Below are 21,499 nucleotides of genomic sequence, written 5' to 3' on the forward strand. Positions count from 1 at the left end.
GTCAGTGTGTGAGTCGGTGTAAGTATGAGTGTGATTGGGTGTAAGTGTGAGTCAGTGTGTGAGTGTGAGAGTCAGTGTGTGAGTCGGTGTAAGTATGAGTGTGATTGGGTGTAAGTGTGAGTCAGTGTGTGAGTCGGTGTAAGTATGAGTGTGATTGGGTGTAAGTGTGAGTCAGTGTGTGAGTGTGAGAGTCAGTGTGTGAGTCGGTGTAAGTATGAGTGTGATTGGGTGTAAGTGTGAGTCAGTGTGTGAGTGTGAGAGTCAGTGTGTGAGTCGGTGTAAGTATGAGTGTGATTGGGTGTAAGTGTGAGTCAGTGTGTGAGTGTGAGAGTCAGTGTGTGAGTCGGTGTAAGTATGAGTGTGATTGGGTGTAAGTGTGAGTCAGTGTGTGAGTGTGAGAGTCAGTGTGTGAGTCGGTGTAAGTATGAGTGTGATTGGGTGTAAGTGTGAGTCAGTGTGTGAGTGTGAGAGTCAGTGTGTGAGTCGGTGTAAGTATGAGTGTGATTGGGTGTAAGTGTGAGTCAGTGTGTGAGTCGGTGTAAGTATGAGTGTGATTGGGTGTAAGTGTGAGTCAGTGTGTGAGTGTGAGAGTCAGTGTGTGAGTCGGTGTAAGTATGAGTGTGATTGGGTGTAAGTGTGAGTCAGTGTGTGAGTGTGAGAGTCAGTGTGTGAGTCGGTGTAAGTATGAGTGTGATTGGGTGTAAGTGTGAGTCAGTGTGTGAGTGTGAGAGTCAGTGTGTGAGTCGGTGTAAGTATGAGTGTGATTGGGTGTAAGTGTGAGTCAGTGTGTGAGTGTGAGAGTCAGTGTGTGAGTCGGTGTAAGTATGAGTGTGATTGGGTGTAAGTGTGAGTCAGTGTGTGAGTGTGAGAGTCAGTGTGTGAGTCGGTGTAAGTATGAGTGTGATTGGGTGTAAGTGTGAGTCAGTGTGTGAGTGTGAGAGTCAGTGTGTGAGTCGGTGTAAGTATGAGTGTGATTGGGTGTAAGTGTGAGTCAGTGTGTGAGTGTGAGAGTCAGTGTGTGAGTCGGTGTAAGTATGAGTGTGATTGGGTGTAAGTGTGAGTCAGTGTGTGAGTCGGTGTAAGTATGAGTGTGATTGGGTGTAAGTGTGCATGTTTTCATAGCCTCATGCACTGGACAATGATATACATCAGATACACAACAGGGGCTACAAGTTGGGGCATTCTGACTTTGGGCCTGTGACCTAGTATTGCCCAATTGTGCAGGTGATGGCGAGAAACTCCTGGGATTGGGTGAATCAGACATAGAGTGGCCTGACCACAAACCTCAGCGATGAGATTCCTGCCTCACAACTGAATAGGAAGAGGCTGCTAGTGTTGAAGGACGGAAGCACAGCAGTGAAATTCTTCATATCCTGAATATAGGACACAAAGGTGTCATTACAGAGCAGGACAATCCTGTTGTGATATGTGATGGAGTATTGATGCCTGGAGGAGGCGGTGGACAGGGTTGCCACTGGGTATGTATCGTAGGGACAGATGACATTACTGTTTCTACACCGTTGTGGATTGTTATGGTAATAAGCTGACCAGGAGAGTTTGGTGGAGCTGTACAGTTGACTCATGTGTTTGGCAGTCTGAAAGAAAGAGCTGGGGGAGGAAAGGTATGGGTTATACCTGCCATAGCCATCAGAGCTATATATACCTCCATAGAGAGCATTGTGTGTGTAGCTGGAGGTTCCCTGCTTAGAACTATGTTCAGAAGAGGTTATTTGGAGAACAGTACTCCAGTCTGAAGTGGTGTAGATTCTGGGATGATAGATTGGATCAGATATATTTCTGTAATATTTTAGTTTTTGCACAGGAACTGAATGGAATTCAAAGGCTTGCAGGAGTTTTTGTGTGAAGATATTCTCAAACTCTTCATAGAGACTTGAGTTAAATGGGATGGAAATCAGTTCTTCTGGAGACATCATGTGGAATCGAATCTTCCCCATTAATAGGTCAACCAGCTCAGTCCTTTCATTCTGAGTTATCCAAGACTCCACGGCTTGGTACAATGTCAACTCATTCTCAATGACAATGTCTGACCTCTGAAGCAAGGTATCCAGCTCTTCTCCAGTGATCTCATACCATACTGGCGATTTACTGAAAGATTCACAGTTCCAGGCAAAATATTCCAAACAAATCTCTTTCAGCAGTGGATCCTCAACAGCCTCTGCATAGTTATACAGCTCTAGCTGGTGTTTGAAAGAAGGATCTTGTGGGAGAAGTTTGTAAAAGAGTTTATCACAATAATCTCGAATAGCAGTCACTCCATAATCAGAAGCCATGTTGTGAATGCACTTGACTGAAGACAACTTGATGCTAATTTTCTTAGTGTAGAAATACCTGAAAGAAAAAGGCCAATCAGAAGAGGAGAATGAGGTGATGTCATTTCAGATCTCTTCTCCCCGTTTTCACTTCTTGAAGCCAAAACACGAGTCCCAAAACACGAGTCCCAAAACACGAGTCCCAAAACACGAGTCCCAAAACACGAGTCCCAAAACACGAGCCCCAAAACACGAGCCCCAAAACACGAGGCCCAAAACACGAGCCCCAAAACACGAGCCCGAAGCACGAGTCCCAAAACACGAGTCCCAAAACACGAGTCCCAAAACACGAGGCCCAAAACACGAGGCCCAAAACACGAGTCCCAAAACAGGAGGCCCAAAACACGAGGCCCAAAACAGGAGCCCCAAAACAGGAGTCCCAAAACAGGAGTCCCAAAACAGGAGTCCCAAAACAGGAGCCCCAAAACAGGAGTCCCAAAACAGGAGTCCCAAAACAGGAGTCCCAAAACAGGAGTCCCAAAACACGAGTCCCAAAACACGAGCCCCAAAACACGAACCCCAAAACACGAGCCCCAAAACACGAGCCCCAAAGCACGAGCCCCAAAGCACGAGCCCCAAAACACGAGCCCCAAAACACGAGCCCCTAAACACGAGCCCCAAATCACGGGGCCCAAAACACGGGGCCCAAAACCCGGGGCCCAAAACACGAGGCCCAAGACACGAGTCCCTAAACACGAGTCCCTAAACACGAGTCCCAAAATACAAGGCCCAAAATACGAGGCCCAAAACACAAGCCCCAAAACATGATGGGTGGAGCAATGGCAAATGGAATTTAATCCTGAGAAGTGTGAGGTGATGCATTTTGGGAGGACTAACAAGGCAAGGGAATATACAATGGATGGTAGGACCCTAGAAATTACAGAGTGTCAGAGGGACCTTGGTGTACTTGTCCATAGATCACTGAAGGCAGCAGCACAGGTAGATAAGGTGGTTCGGAAGGCGTATGGGATACTTGCCTTTATTAGCCGAGGCATAGAATATAAGAGCAGGGAGGTTATGATGGAGCTGTATAAAACGCTAGTTAGGCCACAGCTGGAGTACTGTGTACAGTTCTGGGCACCACACTATAGGAAGGATGTGATTGCACTGGAGAGGGTGCAGAGGAGATTCACCAGGATGTTGCCTAACCCCGACATGGTCTTCAAACCTGCAGACAAGGGTGGTGCTGTTGTTGTACTGACCTCTACCTTGCAGAAGCTCAACGCCAACTCACAGACACTTCCTCCTACCTCCCTCTGGACCATGACCCCACCACCGAACATCAAACCACTGTCCAAAGGACTGTCACTGACCTCATCTCCTCTGGAGATCTTCCCTCGACAGCTTCCAACATCATAGTCCCACAACCCCGGACAGCCCGCTTCTACCTCCTTCCCAAAATCCACAAACGGGACTGTCCCGGCAGACCCATTGTGTCAGCCTGCTCCTGCCCCACTGAAATTATTTCTTCCCATCTTGACTCTATCTTTTCTCCGCTGGTCCAGTCTCTTCCCACCTACATCCGTGACTCTTCTGACGCCCTACGTCATTTTGACAATTTCCAGTTTCCTGGTCCCAACCGCCTCCTCTTCACTATGGACGTCCAATCGCTCTACACCTCCATCCCCCACCAGGATGGTTTGAGGGCTCTCCGCTTCTTCCTGGAACAGAGGCCCAACCAGTCCCCATCCACCACCACCCTCCTCCGCCTGGCTGAACTTGTTCTCACATTGAACAACTTCTCCTTCAACTCCACGCACTTCCTTCAAGTAAAAGGTGTCGCTATGGGTACCCGCATGGGTCCTAGTTATGCCTGTCTTTTCGTGGGATATGTCGAGCATTCTTTGTTCCAGTCCTACTCAGGCCCCCTCCCCCAACTCTTTTTCCGGTACATTGATGACTGTATCGGTGCCGTTTCCTGCTCCCGCCCCGAACTCGAAAACTTTATCAACTTTGCTTCCAATTTCCACCCTTCTCTCACCTTTACATGGTCCATCTCTGACACTTCCCTTCCCTTCCTCGACTTCTCTGTCTCCATCTCTGGGGATAGGTTGTCTACCAATATCCATTATAAGCCCACCGACTCCCACAGCTATCTCGACTACACTTCTTCACACCCTACCTCCTGTAAGGACTCCATTCCATACTTCCAGTTTCTCCGTCTCCGATGCATCTGCTCTGATGATGCTACCTTCCATGACGGTGCTTCTGATATGACCTCCTTTTTCCTCAACCGAGGATTCCCCCCCACTGTGGTTGACAGGGCCCTCAACCGTGTCCGACCCATTCCCCGCACCTCTACCCTCACCCCTTCCCCTCCCTCCCAGAACCATGACAGGGTTCCCCTTGTCCTCACTTTCCACCCCATCAACCTCCATATCCAAAGGATCATCCTCCACCATTTTCGCCACCTCCAGCGTGATGCCACTACCAGTCGCATCTTCCCCTCCCTTCCCTTGTCAGCATTCCGAAGGGATCGTTCCCTCCGCGACACCCTGGTCCACTCCTCCATTACCCCCACCACCTCGTCCCCGTCCCAGGGCACCTTCCCCTGCAATTGTAGGAGGTGTAATACCTGCCCATTTACCTCCTCTCTCCTCACTATCCCAGGCCCCAAACACTCCTTTCAGGTGAAGCAGCGATTTACTTGTACTTCTTTCAATGTAGTATACTGTATTCGCTGCTCACAGTGTGGTCTCCTCTACATTGGGGAGACCAAGCGCAGACTGGGTGACCGCTTTGCGGAACATCTCCGCTCAGTCCGCAAGCAGGACCCTGAGCTTCCGGTTGCTTGCCATTTCAACACTCCCCCCTGCTCTCATGCTCACATCTCTGTCCTGGGATTGCTGCAGTGTTCCAGTGAACATCAACGCAAGCTCGAGGAACAGCATCTCATTTACCGATTAGGCACACTACAGCCTGCCGGACTGAACATTGAGTTCAATAATTTCAGAGCATGACAGCCCCCCATTTTACTTTCATTTTCAGTTATTTTTTCTTCCTTTTTTTTTTACATTCTTTTTTTACATTTTTTACAATTTTTTTTTGCATTTATTTAATTTCATCTTAGTTTGTTCAGTTTGCTTACCCACTGTTTTTTTCAGGTTTGCACTTGCTGCTGTTCAATATTCAGTATATTCACACCTAATCTGTACTAATGCTTTGTCTTTCAACACACCATTAACATATTGTTTGCCTTTGCTCCGTGACCTTTTGGTCAGCTATGTGGCCTGGTCCAATCTGCACCTTCTCCTTTGTTATCTCTTGCCCCACCCCCACCTCACTTGCTTATAATCTGTGACTTTTCTAATATTTGTCAGTTCCGAAGAAGGGTCACTGACCCGAAACGTTAACTCTGCTTCTCTTTCCACAGATGCTGCCAGACCTGCTGAGTGGTTCCAGCATTTCTTGTTTTTATTTCAGATTTCCAGCATCCGCAGTATTTTGCTTTTACTGCAATCACTATCCCTGGGTATGTCCTATCCCACCAGGGAGATTTTAATTACAAGGTTATGTTGGAAAAGCTGGGGTTGTTTTCCTTAGAGCAAAGGAGCTTGAGGGAAGATTTAATAGAAATGTACAATTATGACAAGTTTGAATAAGTTAAACAAGGAAAAACTGTTCTCATTAACTGATGGTACAAGGACTAGGTGACACAGATTGAAGGTTTTGGGCAAGAGATGCAGGGGGAATGTGAGGAAGAAGGTTTTTACGCAGTGGGTGGTAATGAGGGAGGTGGAAACAGAGACAATCAATAATTTCAAAAGGAAATTGGATGGGCACTTGAAGGAAATAAACCTGCAGGACTATGGGAATCAAACAGGGGAGTGGGACTGACTGGATTGCTCTGCAGAGAGCTGGCCTGGGCTCGATAGGCCAAATGGCCTCCTTCTCACTTACCTGAGGACAGGAGCGGTGGTGGCTGGTGGACCTGGGCGGAAGCTGATCCGGAGTGGGAGCTGTAAAAGAGAGCACGGGGCTCGAGGCCCTCACTTACCTGAGGACAGGAGCGGTGGTGGCTGGTGGACCTGGGCGGAAGCTGATCCGGAGTGGGAGCTGTAAAAGAGAGCACGGGGCTCGAGGCCCTCACTTACCTGAGGACAGGAGCGGTGGTGGCTGGTGGACCTGCTCTCTATCGGTACGCCCTGAGACTCGAAAAAAACTTAGTGACATCACGGTAAATCTGCAAGGTGATTGGTTGGGTGAGTAGCAGCTGTTAGTGTATTTAAAAAGCTTAAAAAAGGGAAAGTTTTTTTGTTGAAAAAAAACCTCTAGTGATAAGGTGAGTACGACTAAAGTGGGTTTTTTTGTAATTCAGTGTAACTTATTAAGGACTTTAGATTGGAGTGGTTAGAACAAGGCCCCTAGTATAATTAGTATTTTTTAATTAAAGGAGTAATGAAATAACCGAAGGGTAAATCATGACAGGAGAGCTCAGTCCCGTGATCTGCTCCTCCTGCACTATGTGGGAAATCAGGGACGCTTCCAGTGTCCCTGCTGACCATGTCTGCAGGAAGTGTATCCATCTGCAGCTACTGACTACCCGCATTACAGAGCTGGAGCTGCGGGTGGATTCACTGTGGAGCATCCGCGATACTGAGGACGTCGTGGATTGCACGTTTAGTGAGGTGGTCACACCGCAGGTAATGGCATCACAGGCAGAAAAGAGGTGGGTGACCACCAGACAGAGTAGTAGGTGCAGGCAGGTAGTGCAGGAGTCCCCTGTGGCCATCCCCCTCTCAAACAGATATACCGCTTTGGATACTGTTGGGGGAGATGACCACCCAGGGGAAAGCAGCAACAGCCAAGTTTGTGGCACCATGGAGGGCTCTGCTGCACAGCAGGGGAGGAAAAGGAAAAGGGATGGAAGAGCTATAGTGATGGGGGATTCTATCGTAAGGGGTACAGATAGGCGTATCTGTGGCCACAAACGAGACTCCAGGATGGTATGTTGCCTCCCTGGTGTGAGGGTCAAGGATGTCACGATGCGGCTGCAGGACATTCTGAAGGGAGAGGAAGAGCAGTCAGAGGTTGTGGTCCATATTGGTACCAACGACATAGGTGGAAAGAAGGATGAGGTCCTGCAACAAGAATTTAGGGAGCTAGGTAGCAGATTAAAAAGCAGGACCTCAAAGGTTGTAATCTCTGGATTACTCCCGGTGCCACGTGCTAGTGACTATAGGAATAGGAGGATAGAGCAGATGAATGCGTGGCTGGGGAGATGGTGCAGGAGGGAGGGCTTCAGGTTCCTGGATCACTGGGTCTGTTTCTGGCAAAGGTGGGACCTCTACAAGTTGGACGGGTTGCACCTGAACCAGAACTGGAACGGGACCAACATCCTTGCTGGGGGGTTTGCTAGTGCTGGTGGACGAGGGGGGGGTTTAAACTAATTTGTTAGGGGTATGGGATACAGAGCGAAGTTACCGTAGGGGGTGATGCACAGTCAAATATAGAAGAGAAACTGTGTCAGTCTGGAGGGCAGAGCAAATATAGACTTGTTAAGGCACAAGTGAAAAATGCAATGCAGGATTGCATCTATTTTAATGCAAGGAGTCTTACCAGTAAGGCAGATGAATTGAGGGCATTGATTAGCACATGGGATTATGATATTATTGCTATCACAGAGACATGGTTGAGGGAGGGGTAGGACTGGCAGCTCAATATTCCAGGGTATAGAATCTTCAGGCGTGATAGGGGAGGGGGTAAAAGAGGAGGTGGCATTGCACTGTTGATCAAGGAGTCAATTACTGCAGTAAGGAGGGATGATATCTTAGAAGGTTCCTCAAATGAGGCCATATGGGTAGAACTTAAAAACAAAAAGGGGGCAATCACTTGGCTGGGAGTGTACTACAGGACTCCAAACAGTCAGGGAGAGATAGAGGAGCAGATATGGAGGCAAATCTCAGAGAGGTGTAAAAATAATAGGGTAATAACAGGAGGGGATTTCAACTTCCCCAATATCAACTGGGATAATCTTAGTGCAAAAGGCTTAAAGGGGGAGGAACTTTTAAAATGCATACAGGAGAGCTTTTTGAGCCAGTATGTAGAACGTCCGACAAGAGAAGGGGCAGTACTGGACCTAATCCTAGGGAATAAAGAACAAAGAACAAAGAAAATTACAGCACAGGAACAGGCCCTTCGGCCCTCCAAGCCTGCGCCGATCCAGATCCTCTATCTAATGAAGTCGGACAAGTGGTAGAAGTGTCAGTGGGGGTGCATTTTGGGGATAGTGACCATAACTCTGCACGATTTAAGGTAGTTATGGAAAAGGATGAAGATGGGTTGGAAATAAAGGTACTGAATTGGGGGAAGGCCGATTTCAATTTGATAAAACAGGATCTGGCAAAAGTGGACTGGGAGCAGCTACTTGCAGGAAAGTCTACATCAGATCTGTGGGAGTCATTCAAAGAGGAAATTGTGAGAGTTCAGAGCCAACATGTTCCCATTAAAGTGAAGGGTAGGACCAACAAGTCCAGGGAACCCTGGATGTCAAGGGATATAGAGGATTGGATAAGTAAAACAAAGGAGGCTTATGGCAGAGCCCAAGCGCTGAAAACAGTGGAGGCACTAGAGGAGTATAGAAAGGGTACTTAAAAAAAAGTAATTAGGTGAGCGAAGAGGGGACATGAAAAAACATTGGCGGGCAAGATAAAGGAAAATCCTAAGGCGTTTTATAAGTATATTAAGGGCAAGAGGATAACCAGGGAAAGAGTAGGGCCCATTAGGGACCAAAGTGGCAATCTGTGTGTGGAGCCGGAGGACATAGGTGAGGTTTTAAATGATTACTTTTCATTTGTTTTCACGATGGAGAAGGACAGTGTAGGGGTAGAGATCAGGGAGGGGGATTGTGATATACTTGAATATATTAGCACTGAAAGGGAGGATGTATTAGCTGTTTTAGTGGGCTTAAAAGTGGATAAATCCCCAGGCCCAGATGAGATGTATCCCAGGCTGTTACGTGAGGCAAGGGAGGAGATAGCAGGGGCTCTGACACAAATTTTCAAATCCTCTCTGGCCACAGGAGAGGTACCAGAGGACTGGAGGACAGTGAATGTGGTACCTTTATTCAAGAAGGATAGCAGGGATAAACCAGGTAATTACAGGCTGGTGAGTCTAACATCAGTGGTTGGGAAACTATTGGAAAAAATTCTGAGACAGGATTAATCTCCACTTGGAGAGGCAGGGATTAATCAGGGATAGTCAGCATGGCTTTGTCAGGGGAGATCGTGTCTAACAAACTTGATTGAATTTTTTGAGGCGGTGACTAGATGTGTAGATGAGGGTAAAGCAGTTGATGTAGTCTGCATGGATTTCAGTAAGGCTTTTGATAAGGTCCCACATGGGAGATTGGTTCAGAAGGTAAGAGCCCGTGGGATCCAGGGCAATTTGGCAAATTGGATCCAAAATTGGCTTAGTGGCAGGAGGCAGAGGGTGATGGTCAAGGGTTGTTTTTGCAAGTGGAAGCCTGTGACCAGTGGTGTATCACAGGGATCGGTGCTGGGACCCTTGCTGTTTGTAGTGTACATTAATGATTTAGACGTGAATATAGGAGGTATGATCAGTAAGTTCGCAGATGTCACGAAAAATGGTGGTGTCATAAATTATGAGGAGGAAAGCCTTAGATTACAGGATGATATAAATGGGCTGGTAAGATGGGCAGAGCAGTGGCAAATGGAATTTAATCCTGAGAAGTGTGAGGTGATGCATTTTGGGAGGACTAACAAGGCAAGGGAATATACAATGGATGGTAGGACCCTAGGAAGTACAGAGGGTCAGAGGGACCTTGGTGTACTTGTCCATAGATCACTGAAGGCAGCAGCACAGGTAGATAAGGTGGTTCGGAAGGCGTATGGGATACTTGCTTCTATTAGCCGAGGTATAGAATATAAGAGCAGGGAGGTTATGATGGAGCTGTATAAAACGCTAGTTAGGCCACAGCTGGAGTACTGTGTACAGTTCTGGGCACCACACTGTAGGAAGGATGTGATTGCACTGGAGAGGGTGCAGAGGAGATTCACCAGGATGTTGCCTGGGCTGGAGCATTTCAGCTATGAAGAGAGACTGAAAAGGCTCGGGTTGTTTTCCTTGGAGCAGAGAAGGCTGAGGGGGGACATGATGGAGGTATACAAAATTATGAAGGGCATTGATAGGTTAGATAGGAAGAAACTTTTTCCTTTAGCGGAGGTGTCAAGAACCAGGGATCACAGATTTAAGGTAAGGGGCAGGAGGTTTAGAGGGGATTCGAGGAAAAATGTTTTCACCCAGAGTGTGGTTGGAATCTGGAACACACTGCCTGAAGTGGTGGTAGAAGCAGGAACCCTCACAACATTTAAGACATATTTAGATGAGCACTTGAAACGCCATAACATACAAGGCTACGGGCCAAGTGCTGGAAAATGGGATTAGAATAGTTAGGTGCTTGATGGCTGGCACAGACACGATTGGCCGAAGGGCCCATTTCTGTGATGTATAACTCTATGACTCTATTCAGTGCCATAGATGACTATGACTCTGTAGCTGGTGGCACAGTGGCATACAATCGGGAGGGAGTTGGACTAGGCGTCCTCAATATCGACTCCAGACCCCATGACGTCTCTTGGCAACAGGTCAAACATGGGCAAGGAAACCTCCTGCTGATTTCCACCTACCACCCTCCCTCAGCTGATGACTCAGTACTCCTCCATGTTGAACAGCACTTGGAGGAAGCACAGAGGGTGGAAAGGGCGTCAAATGTACTCTGGGTGGGGGATTTCAATGTCCATCACCAAGAGTGGCTCGGTAGCACAACTACTGACCGAGCTGGCCGAGTCCTAAAGGACATAGCTGCTAGACTGGGTCTGCAGCAGGTGGTGAAGGAACCAACAAGAGGGAAAAACATACTTGACCTCGTCCTCACCAATCTGCCTGCTGCAGATGCATCTGTCCATGACAGTATTGGTAGGAGTGACCACCACACAGTCCTTGTGGAGACAAAGTCCTGCCTTCACATTGAGGATACCCTCCATTGTGTTGTGTGGCACTATCACCGTGCTAAATGGGATAGATTTCGAACAGATCCAGCAATGCAAAACTGGGCATCCATGAGGTGCTGTGGGCCACAAGAAGCAGCAGAATTGTATTCAACCACAATCTGTAACCTCATGGCCCAGTAGATCCCCCACTCTACCATTACCATCAAGCCATGAGACCAACCCTGGTTCAATGAAGAGTGCAGGAGGGCATACCAGGAGCAGCACCAGGCATACCTCAAATTGAGGTGTCAAACTGGTAAAGCTACAACACAGGACTATCTGCGTGCCAAACTGCGTACGCAGCAAGCGATAGACAGAGCTAAGCGATCCCATAACCAACGGATCAGATCTAAGCTCTGCAGTCCTGCCACATCCAGCCCTGAATGGTGGTGGACAATTAAACAACTAACTGGAGGAGGTGGCTCCACAAATATCCCCATCCTCAATGATGGGGGAGCCCAGTACATCAGTGCATTTGCATCCATCTTCAGCCAGAAGTGCCGAGTTGATGATCCATCTCGGCCTCCTCCTGAAGTCCCCAGCATCACAGATGCCAGTCTTCAGCCAATTCGATTCACTCCGCGTGATATCAAGAAATGACTGAAGGCACTGGATACTGCAAAAGCTATGGGCCCTGACAATATTCCGGCAATAGTACTGAAGACCTGTGCTCCAGAACTTGCCGCGCCCCTAGTCAAGCTGTTCCAGTATAGCTACAACACTGGCATCTACCCTGCAATGTGGAAAATTGCTCAGGTATGTCCTGTACACAAAAAGCAGGACAAGTCCAACCCAGCCAATTACCGTCCCATCAGCCTACTCTCAATCATCAGTAAAGTGATGGAAGGTGTCATCAAACAGTGCCATCAAGCAGCACTTACTCAGCAATAACCTGCTCAGTGACACTCAGTTTGGGATCTGCCAGGGCCACTCACCTCCTGACCTCATTACAGCCTTGGTCCAAACATGAACTCAAGAGGTGAGGTGAGAGTGACTGCCCTTGACATCAAGGCAGCATTTGACAGAGTATGGCATCAATGAGCCCTAGCAGAACTGGAGTCAATGGGAACCAGGCCGAAAACTCTCCCTTGGTTGGAGTCATATGCAAAGGAAGATGGTTGTGGTTGTTGGAGGTCAATCATCTGAGCTCCAGGACATCACTGCAGGAGTTCCTCAGGGTAGTGTCCTAGGCCCAACCTAGGTCTATACCTCTCATGATTTTGTACACCTCAATCAGGTCCCCCCTCAACCTCCGTCTTTCTAATGAAAATAATCCTAATCTACTCAACCTCTCTTCATAGCTAGTGCCCTCCATACCAGGCAACATCCTGGTGAACCTCCTCTACATCCTTTTGGTAATGTGGCGACCAGAACTGCACGCAGTATTCCAAATGTGGCTGAACCAAAGTCCTATACACCTGTAACATGACCTGCCAACTCTTGTACTCAATACCCCGTCCGATGAAGGAAAGCATGCCGTATGCCTTCTTGACCACTCTATTGACCTGCGTTGCCACCTTCAGGGAACAATGGACCTGAACACCCAAATCTCTCTGTACATCAATTTTCCCCAGGACTTTTCCATTTACTGTATAGTTCACTCTTGAATTGGATCTTCCAAAATGCATCACCTCGCATTTGCCCGGATTGAACTCCATCTGCCATTTCTCTGCCCAACTCTCCAATCTATCTATATTCTGCTGTATTCTCTGACAGTCCCCTTCACTATCTGCTACTCCACCAATCTTAGTGTCGTCTGCAAACTTGCTAATCAGACCACCTATACTTTCCTCCAAATCATTAATGTATATCACAAACAACAGTGGTCCCAGCACGGATCCCTGTGGAACACACTGGTCACACGTCTCCATTTTGAGAAACTCCCTTCCACTGCTACTCTCTGTCTCCTGTTGCCCAGCCAGTTCTTTATCCATCTAGCTAGTACACCTTGGACCCCATGCGCCTTCACTTTCTCCATCAGCCTACCATGGGGAACCTTATCAAACGCCTTACTGAAGTCCATGTATATGACATCGACAGCCCTTCCCTCATCAATCAACTTTGTCACTTCCTCAAAGAATTCTATTAAGTTGGTAAGACATGACCTTCCCAGCACAAAACCATGTTGCCTGTGAAGTGATTCATTTTGGTCGGAAAAACAAGGAGAGGCAATATAAATTAAAGAGTACAATTCTAAAGCGGGTGCAGGAACAAAGAGACCTGGGGTATATGTGCACAAGGTCGCAGGACAGGTTGAGAAAGCGGTTAATAAAGCAGACAGTATCCTGGGCTTTATAAATAGGGACACAGAATACAAAAGCTGGGAAGTTATGATAAACCTCTGGTTTGGCCTCAATTGGAGTATTGTGTTAAGTTCTGGGCACCACACTTTCGGAAGGATGTTAAGGAATTAGAGAAGGTGTAGAGAAGATTCATGAGAATGGTTCCAGGGATGAGGGACTTCAGTTACATGGATAGGTTGGAGAAGTTGGAGCTGTTCTCCTTGGAGAAGGTGTTCAAAATTACACTGTAAAGGATACTTCCAGATGTTACACTGTGGGTGCCAACTACCTGATGAAATCATTGACAAATTGTACACAATCCTGGGATACGACCATGCGGAATGTGTTGCTCTGACTGTTACTAATCAGGTTCCCATCAGTGTGCATGGACAAGATCAGACTGTGTACACAGGACCTCATCTTCTCTTGGCTGTTTTCCAGAGTTGTCACCGAGATATTCACGTCACAGTTACTCCTACTGACATATAACTCGTTTAAGGATTCGTAAAATTCTGCTGTGAGATCGAGTCTGTATCCATAGAGATTCTCTATCCTTCCTGAAAAACAGACACACTGAGCAATCTATAGTTCTTCAGCTCAACACTTCAACAACTGCATTGTAACAAGGCCCTAAAACAGGACAGATACACACAGACACAGACACACAATCAACACACACTCAATACACACACAATCCAACACATGGAATACACACACACACTACTGAACACACTCCACACACACAACCCAACACACAGTAGCTCAGTGGTAATATACTAGTAATCCAGAGGCCCAGACCAATGCCCTGGGGACATGGTTCAAATCACACCACGGCAGCTGGTGGAATTTAAATTCAATTAATTAATTGATAAAAATCTGGAATTGAAAGCTAGTCTCAGTAATGATGCCATGAAACTATCATCAATTGTCATAAGAAGGGGAAAATAGAGTATGAGAGTAAGCTTGCAGAGAACATAAAAACTGACAGTAAAAGCTTCTATAGATATGTGAAGAGAAAAAGATTAGTGAAGAGAAATGTGGGTCCCTTACAGTCAGAAACGGGGGAATTTATAATGGGGAACAAAGAAATGGCAGAACAATTAAATACATATTTTGGTTCTGTCTTCACAAAGGAGGACAGAAATTACCTCCCAGAAATGTTGGGGAACATAGGGTCTAATGAGAAGGAGGAACTGCATGAAATCAGTATTAGTAGAGAAACGCTGTTGGGGAAATTGATGGGATTGAAGGCCGATAAATCCCCAGGGCCTGATAATCTACATCCCAGAGTACTTAAGGAAATTGCCCTAGAAATAGTGGATGCATTGGTGGTTATATTTCAAGATTCTATAGACTCTGGAACAGTTCCTACAGATTGGAGAGTAGCTAATGTAACCCCACTATTTAAAAAGGGAGGTAGAGAGAAAGCAGGGAATTATAGACCAATCAGCCTGACATCGGTAGTGGGGAAAATTCTAGAGTCCGTTATCAAAGATTTTACAGCAGAGCACTTGGAAAACAGTGGTAGAATCGGGCAGAGTCAGCATGGATTTACGAAAGGGAAATCATGCTTGAAAAATCTACTGGAATTTTTTTGAGGATCTATCTAGTAGAATAGATAAGGGAGAACCAGTGGATGTGGTGTATTTGGACTTTCAGTAGGCTTTCGATAAGGTCCCACTTAAAAGATTAGCGTGCAAAATTAAAGCACATGGGATTGGGGGTAAGGTACTGACATGGATAGAGAACTGGTTGGCAGACAGGAAACAAAGAGTAAGAATAAACGGGTCTTTTTCCGAATGGCAGGCAGTGACTAGTGGGGTACCGCAGCGATCAGTGCTAGGACCCCAGCTATTCACAATATATATTAATGATATAGATGAGGGAATTTCTTTTGGGCCTCCTTATCTCGAGAGACAATGGATACGCGCCTGGAGGTGGTCAGTGGTTTGTGAAGCAGCGCCTGGAGTGGCTATAAAGGCCAATTCTAGAGTGACAGACTCTTCCACAGGTGCTGCAGAGAAATTTGTTTGTTGGGGCTGTTGCACAGTTGGCTCTCCCCTTTCGCCTCTGTCTTTTTTCCTGCCAACTACTAAGTCTCTTCGACTCGCCACATTTTAGCCCTGTCCTTATGGCTGCCCGCCAGCTCTGGCGAACGCTGGCAACTGATTCCCACGACTTGTGATCAATGTCACACGATTTCATGTCGCGTTTGCAGGGAATTAAATGTAATATATTCAAGTTTGCAGACGACACAAAGCTGGGTGGGAGTGTGAGCTGTGAGGAGGACGCAGAGAAGCTCCAGTGTGATTTGGACAGGTTGAGTGAGTGGGCAAATACATGGAAGATGCAGTATAATGTGGATAAATGTGAGGTTATCCACTTTGGTGGCAAAATCAGAAAGGCAGATTATTATCTGAACGGTGATAGATTGGGAAAGGGGGAGGTGCAGCGAGACCTGGGTGTCCTTGTGCACCAGTCGCTGAAAGTAAGCATGTAGGTGCAGCAGGCAGTTAAGAAGGAAAATGGTATGTTAGCCTTCATAGTGAGAGGATTCGAGTACAGGAGCAAGGATGTCTTGCTGCAATTATACAGGGCCTTGGTGAGACCACATCTGGAATATTGTGTGCAGTTTTGGTCTCCTTATCTGAGGAAGGATGTTCTTGCGATAGAGGGAGTGCAGCGAAGGTTCACCAGACTGATTCCTGGGATGGCAGGACTGACATATGAAGAGAGATTGGGTCGATTAGGCTTGTATTCGCTAGAGTTTAGAAGAATGAGAGGAGAATCTCATAGAAACCTACAAAATTCTAACAGGACTGGACAGACTGGATGCAGGAAGGATGTTCCCGATGGCAGGGGATTCCAGGACGAGGGGTCACAGTCTAAGGATAAGGGGTAAGCCATTTAGGACTGAGATGAGGAGGGATTTCTTCACCCAGAGAGTGGTGAACCTGTGGAATTCTCGACCACAGAAAGCAGTTGGGGTCAAATCATTAAATATATTCAAGAAAGAGTTAGATATAGTTCTTTGGGGCGAAAGGGATCAAGGGGAGAAAGCGGGAACAGGATACTGAGTTTGGATGAGCAGCTATGATCGTATTGAATGGTGGAGCAGGCTCGAAGGGCCGAATGGCCTACTCCTGCTCCTATTTTTCTATGTTTCTATGATAAGGGGTAAGCCATTTAGGACTGAGATGAGGAGAGATTTCTTCACCTAGAGAGTGGTGAATTCATGATGTACTCCAGCCCCTACAGTGCCCACCGGTCGCGGAAGGCCTCAAGCGAACCTGCAGACACGCTGCGCCTTCTCCAGGGACACCCGCGAAAGAGGGGCAGGCAATCAGGCAGATGGACCCCTCGACGGCCAGCAGTCTGGACCTGTGAATTGCCACCTTCGCCAGCTGCAGGAGCAGACCAACGAGGAGATCCTCCTCCTGGTCCACTGCCCTCTGCACCAGGTGCCCAAAGATCAGGAGCGTGGGGTTGAAGTGCAACCACAACTTGAGAAGCAGCCCCCGTAAGTATTCAAACAGGAGTTGCAACTTCACACACTCCTTACAAAAATGGTACATGGACTCATCCAGGCTGTGGAAATTACAGGCGGCCTGGAAGTCTATTAACCATCTAAAGGTCTATTGCACGGGACTGCCCTGTGCAGCACCCTCCAACCCAGGTCCCCTATGTAAAAGGGGAGGACTCTTGCATAGAGATTCCGCTCATCACCAGATGGCAATACAGACTGCCACGACATCACCAGATGGCAGACGAGGGCGAAGTCGTGGAAAGTGTGCTGGAGCAGCCCGTACAGGAAACCCCTTCACACAGTGTGGAATGACACGGAGGGCATTTCTGAGAGACATGGAAACATAGAAAATAGGAGCAGCAGTTGGCCATTCGGCCCTTCGAGCCTGCTCCACCATTCATTATGATCATGGCTGATCGTCCAACTCAGTAACCTGTTCCCGCTTTCGCCCCATATCCTTTGATCCCTTTCACCCCAAGAGCTATATCTAACTCCTTCTTGAAAACATACAATGTTTTGGCCTCAACTGCTTTCTGTGGTAGCGAATTCCACAGGCTCACCACTGTCTGGGTGAAGACGGCTCAGACCATGTGGGAACTGCTCTCGAAAAGAGTTTCAGGGCCTGGGTCCGATGAGCAGTTCCAGCTGAGCAAGGGTCAGTTCGGCCGGGAGCACGCCACACTCCTGAGCCCCCTTGACACCCGCAGTGAGGGGCATCCCGGGTGCTTTGGCTACTCCTCCACATGTCAGTCCATCCCCAGAGCCGGCAGCCTGGACAGCCAAGCCCTCTCCTCCGCCGGCAGGGGAGTGCCTGACTAGAGGCAACCAGGTTGCTAAAGGAAGTGAGTATGGAGATAACAGATGGACTTGTCATAATCTTTCAATCTCCCCAAGGATTCAAGGTCCCTAGTGTAAATAATCTCTAATTTTTGAGTAATTTAAGGGAGTAAATTAAGGATAGTCATGGCAGGGCAGCTCAGCAATGTGGAATGCTCCTCCTGTGCAATGTGGGAAGTCAGGATCACTTCCAGTGTCCAGGGTGAACACGTGTGCAGGAAGTGTCTCCAGCTGCAGCTACTCGAAATCCACGTTTCGGATCTGGAGGTCAGCTGGAGACACTGTGGAGCATCCGCGAGGCTGAGATCATCGTGAATAGCATGTACAGGGAGGTGGTCACACCGCAGGTAGAGACTGCTCAGGCAGAAAGGGAATGGGTGACCGCCAGGCAGAGTAGAAGAACTAGGCAGGTAATGCAGGATGCCCCTGGGTCCATCTCCCAGATTTTCCACTTTGGATACTGTTAGGGATGATAGCTTCACAGGGGAATGCAGCAAGAGCCAAGTCTGTAGCACTATGGGTGGCTCAGCTGTGCAGGAGGGGTGGAAAAAGAGTGGGAGAGCTATAGTGATAGGAGATTCTATTGTAAGGGGTACAGATAGGTGTTTCTGTGGCCACAAACATGACTCCAAGATGGTATGTTGCCTCCCTGGCACTCGGGTCAAGGATGTCACAGACTGGCTGCAGGACATTCTGAAGGGGGAGGGTGAACAGTCAGAGGTTGTGGTACACATTGGTACCTTGCTGTTTGTAGTGTACATTAATGATTTAGTCATGAACATAGGAGGTATGATCAGTAAGTTTGCAGATGACATGAAAATTGGTGGTGTCGTAAATAGTAAGGAGGAAAACCTTAGATTACAGGACGATATAGATGGGCTGGTAAGATGGGTGGAGCAGTGGCAAATGGAATTTAATCCTGAGAAGTGTGAGGTGATGCATTTTGGGAGGACTAACAAGGCAAGGGAATATACAATGGATGGGAGGACCCTAGGAAGTACAGAGGGTCGGAGGGATCTTGGTGTACTTGTCCATAGATCACTGAAGGCAGCAGCACAGGTAGATAAGTTGGTTAGGCAGGCAGATGGGATACTTGCCTTTATTATTCACAACTGGATGTGGCAGGACTGCAGAGCTTAGATCTGATCAGTTGGTTATGGGATCGCTTAGCTCTGTCTATTGCATGCTGCTTATGCAGTTTGGCATGCAAGGAGACCTGGGTTGTAGCTTCACCAGGTTGACACCTCAATTTGAGGTATGCCTGATGCTGCTCCTGGCATGCCCTCCTGCACACTTCATTGAATCAGGGTTGGTCTCCTGGCTTGATGGTAATGGTAGAGTGGGGGATATGCCGGGCCATGAGGTTACAGATTGTGGTTGAGTACAATTCTGATGACCCACAGCGCCTCATGGATGCCCAGTTTTGCATTGCTAGATCAGTTCGAAATCTATCCCATTTAGCACGGTGGTAGTGCCACACAACACGATGGACGGTATCCTCAATGTGAAGGCAGGACTTCGTCTCCACAAGGACTGTGCGGTGGTCACTCCTACCAATACGGTCATGGACAGAAGCATCTGCGGCAGGCAGATTGGTGAGGACGAGGTCAAGTATGTTTTTCCTTCTGCCAAAATGCATCATCTCATATTTCTCTCTCTTGTTGGTTCCCTCACACCTGCCGCAGACCCAGTCTAGCAGCTATGTCCTTTAGGACTCAACCAGCTCGGTCAGTATTGGTGCTGCATTCTGCACCCTTGCCACCCTCAGTGCTTCCTCCAAGTGCTGTTCAACATGGAGCAGTACTGACTCATCAGCTGAGGGAGGGTGGTAGGTGGTAATCAGCAGGAGGTTTCATTGTCCATGTTTGATCTGATGCCATGAGACTTCATGGGGTCCAGAGTCGATGTTGAGGACTCCCAGGGTAACTCCCTCCCAACTGTATACCACTGTGCTGCCACCCCTGGTGGGTCCGTCCAGCAGGAGGTAGAGGAGCAGATATGTAGACAGATTTTGGAAAGATGTAAAGGTAACAGGGTTGTAGTGGTGGGTGATTTTAACTTCCCCTATATTGACTGGGACTCACTTAGTGCCAGGGGCTTGGATGGGGCAGAATTTGTAAGGAGCATCCAGGAGGGCTTCTTGAAACAGTATGTAGATAGTCCAACGAGGGATGGGGCCATTCTGGACCTGGTATTGGGGAATGAGCCTGGCCAGGTGGTCGAAGTTTCAGTAGGGGAGCATTTCGGGAACAGTGACCATAATTCCATAAGTTTTAAGGTACTTGTGGATAAGGATAAGAGCAGTCCTCGGGTGAAGGTGCTAAATTGGGGGAAGGCTAATTATAACAATATTAGGCAGGAACTGAAGAATTTAGATTGGGGGCGGCTGTTTGAGGGTAAATCAACATCTGACATGTGGGAGTCTTTCAAACGTCAGTTGATTAGAATCCAGGACCAGCATGTTCCTGTGAGGAAGAAGGATAAGTTTGGCAAGTTTCGGGAACCTTGGATAACGCGGGATATTGTGAGCCTAGTCAAAAAGAAAAAGGAAGCATTCGTAAGGGCTGGAAGGCTAGGAACAGACAAATCCCTTGAGGAATATAAAGACAGTAGAAAGGAACTTAAGCAAGGAGTTAGGAGGGCTAAAAGGGGTCATGAAAAGTCATTGGCAAACAGGATTAAGGAAAATCCCAAGGCTTTTTATACGTATATAAAGAGCAAGAGGGTAACCAGGGAAAGGGTTGGCCCACTCAAGGACAGAGATGGGAATCAATGTGTGGAACCAGAGGAAATGGGCGAGGTACTAAATGAGTACTTTGCATCAGTATTCACCAAGGAGAAGGACTTGGTGGATGATGAGCCTAGGGAAGGGAGTGCAGATAGTCTCAGTCATCTCATTATCAAAAAGGAGGAGGTGTTGGGTGTCTTGCAAAGCATTAAGGTAGATAAGTCCCCAGGGCCTGATGGAATCTACCCCAGAATACTGAGGGAGGCAAGGGAAGAAATTGCTGTTGCCTTGACAGAAATCTTTGCATCATCATTGGCGACAGGTGAGGTCCCAGAGGACTGGAGAATAGCCAGTGTTGTTCCTTTGTTTAAGAAGGGTAGTAAGGATAATCCAGGAAATTATAGGCCGGTGAGCCTTACGTCAGTGGTAGGGAAATTATTAGAGAGGATTCTTCGGGACAGGATTTACTCCCATTTGGAAACAAATGAACTTATTGGCGAGAGGCAGCATGGTTTTGTGAAGGGAAGTTGTGTGTCACTAACTTGATTAAGTTTTTTGAGGAAGTGACGAAGATGATTGATGAAGGAAGGGCAGTGGATGTTATCTATATGGACTTCAGTAAAGCCTTTGACAAGGTCCCGCATGGCAGACTGGTACAAAAGGTGAAGTCACATGGGATCAGAGGTGAGCTGGCAAGATGGATACAGAACTGGCTCTGTCACAGAAGACAGACGGTCGCAGTGGAAGGGTGTTTTTCTGAATGGAGGGATGTGACTAGTGGTGTT

At 47.6% G+C, this 21,499-nt stretch overlaps 1 protein-coding gene across 1 annotated transcript in view; it reads right to left on the reverse strand.

Moving 5' to 3' along the window:
* Positions 1-1,256: 1,256 nt before the first annotated feature.
* LOC137371366 (galectin-3-binding protein-like) overlaps positions 1,257-21,499 on the reverse strand; it is a 75,041-nt gene continuing 54,798 nt past the window's right edge. The window contains exons 5-6 of the mRNA XM_068033847.1: positions 13,913-14,180; positions 1,257-2,349 (exon numbers count right to left, since the gene is read on the reverse strand). Coding sequence (XP_067889948.1) covers positions 1,257-2,349; positions 13,913-14,180 — 1,361 coding nt within the window. The remainder of the gene's footprint in view (positions 2,350-13,912; positions 14,181-21,499) is intronic.

The sequence above is a fragment of the Heterodontus francisci genome, chromosome 1, assembly GCF_036365525.1.
Source record: "Heterodontus francisci isolate sHetFra1 chromosome 1, sHetFra1.hap1, whole genome shotgun sequence".
NCBI lineage: Eukaryota > Metazoa > Chordata > Chondrichthyes > Heterodontiformes > Heterodontidae > Heterodontus > Heterodontus francisci.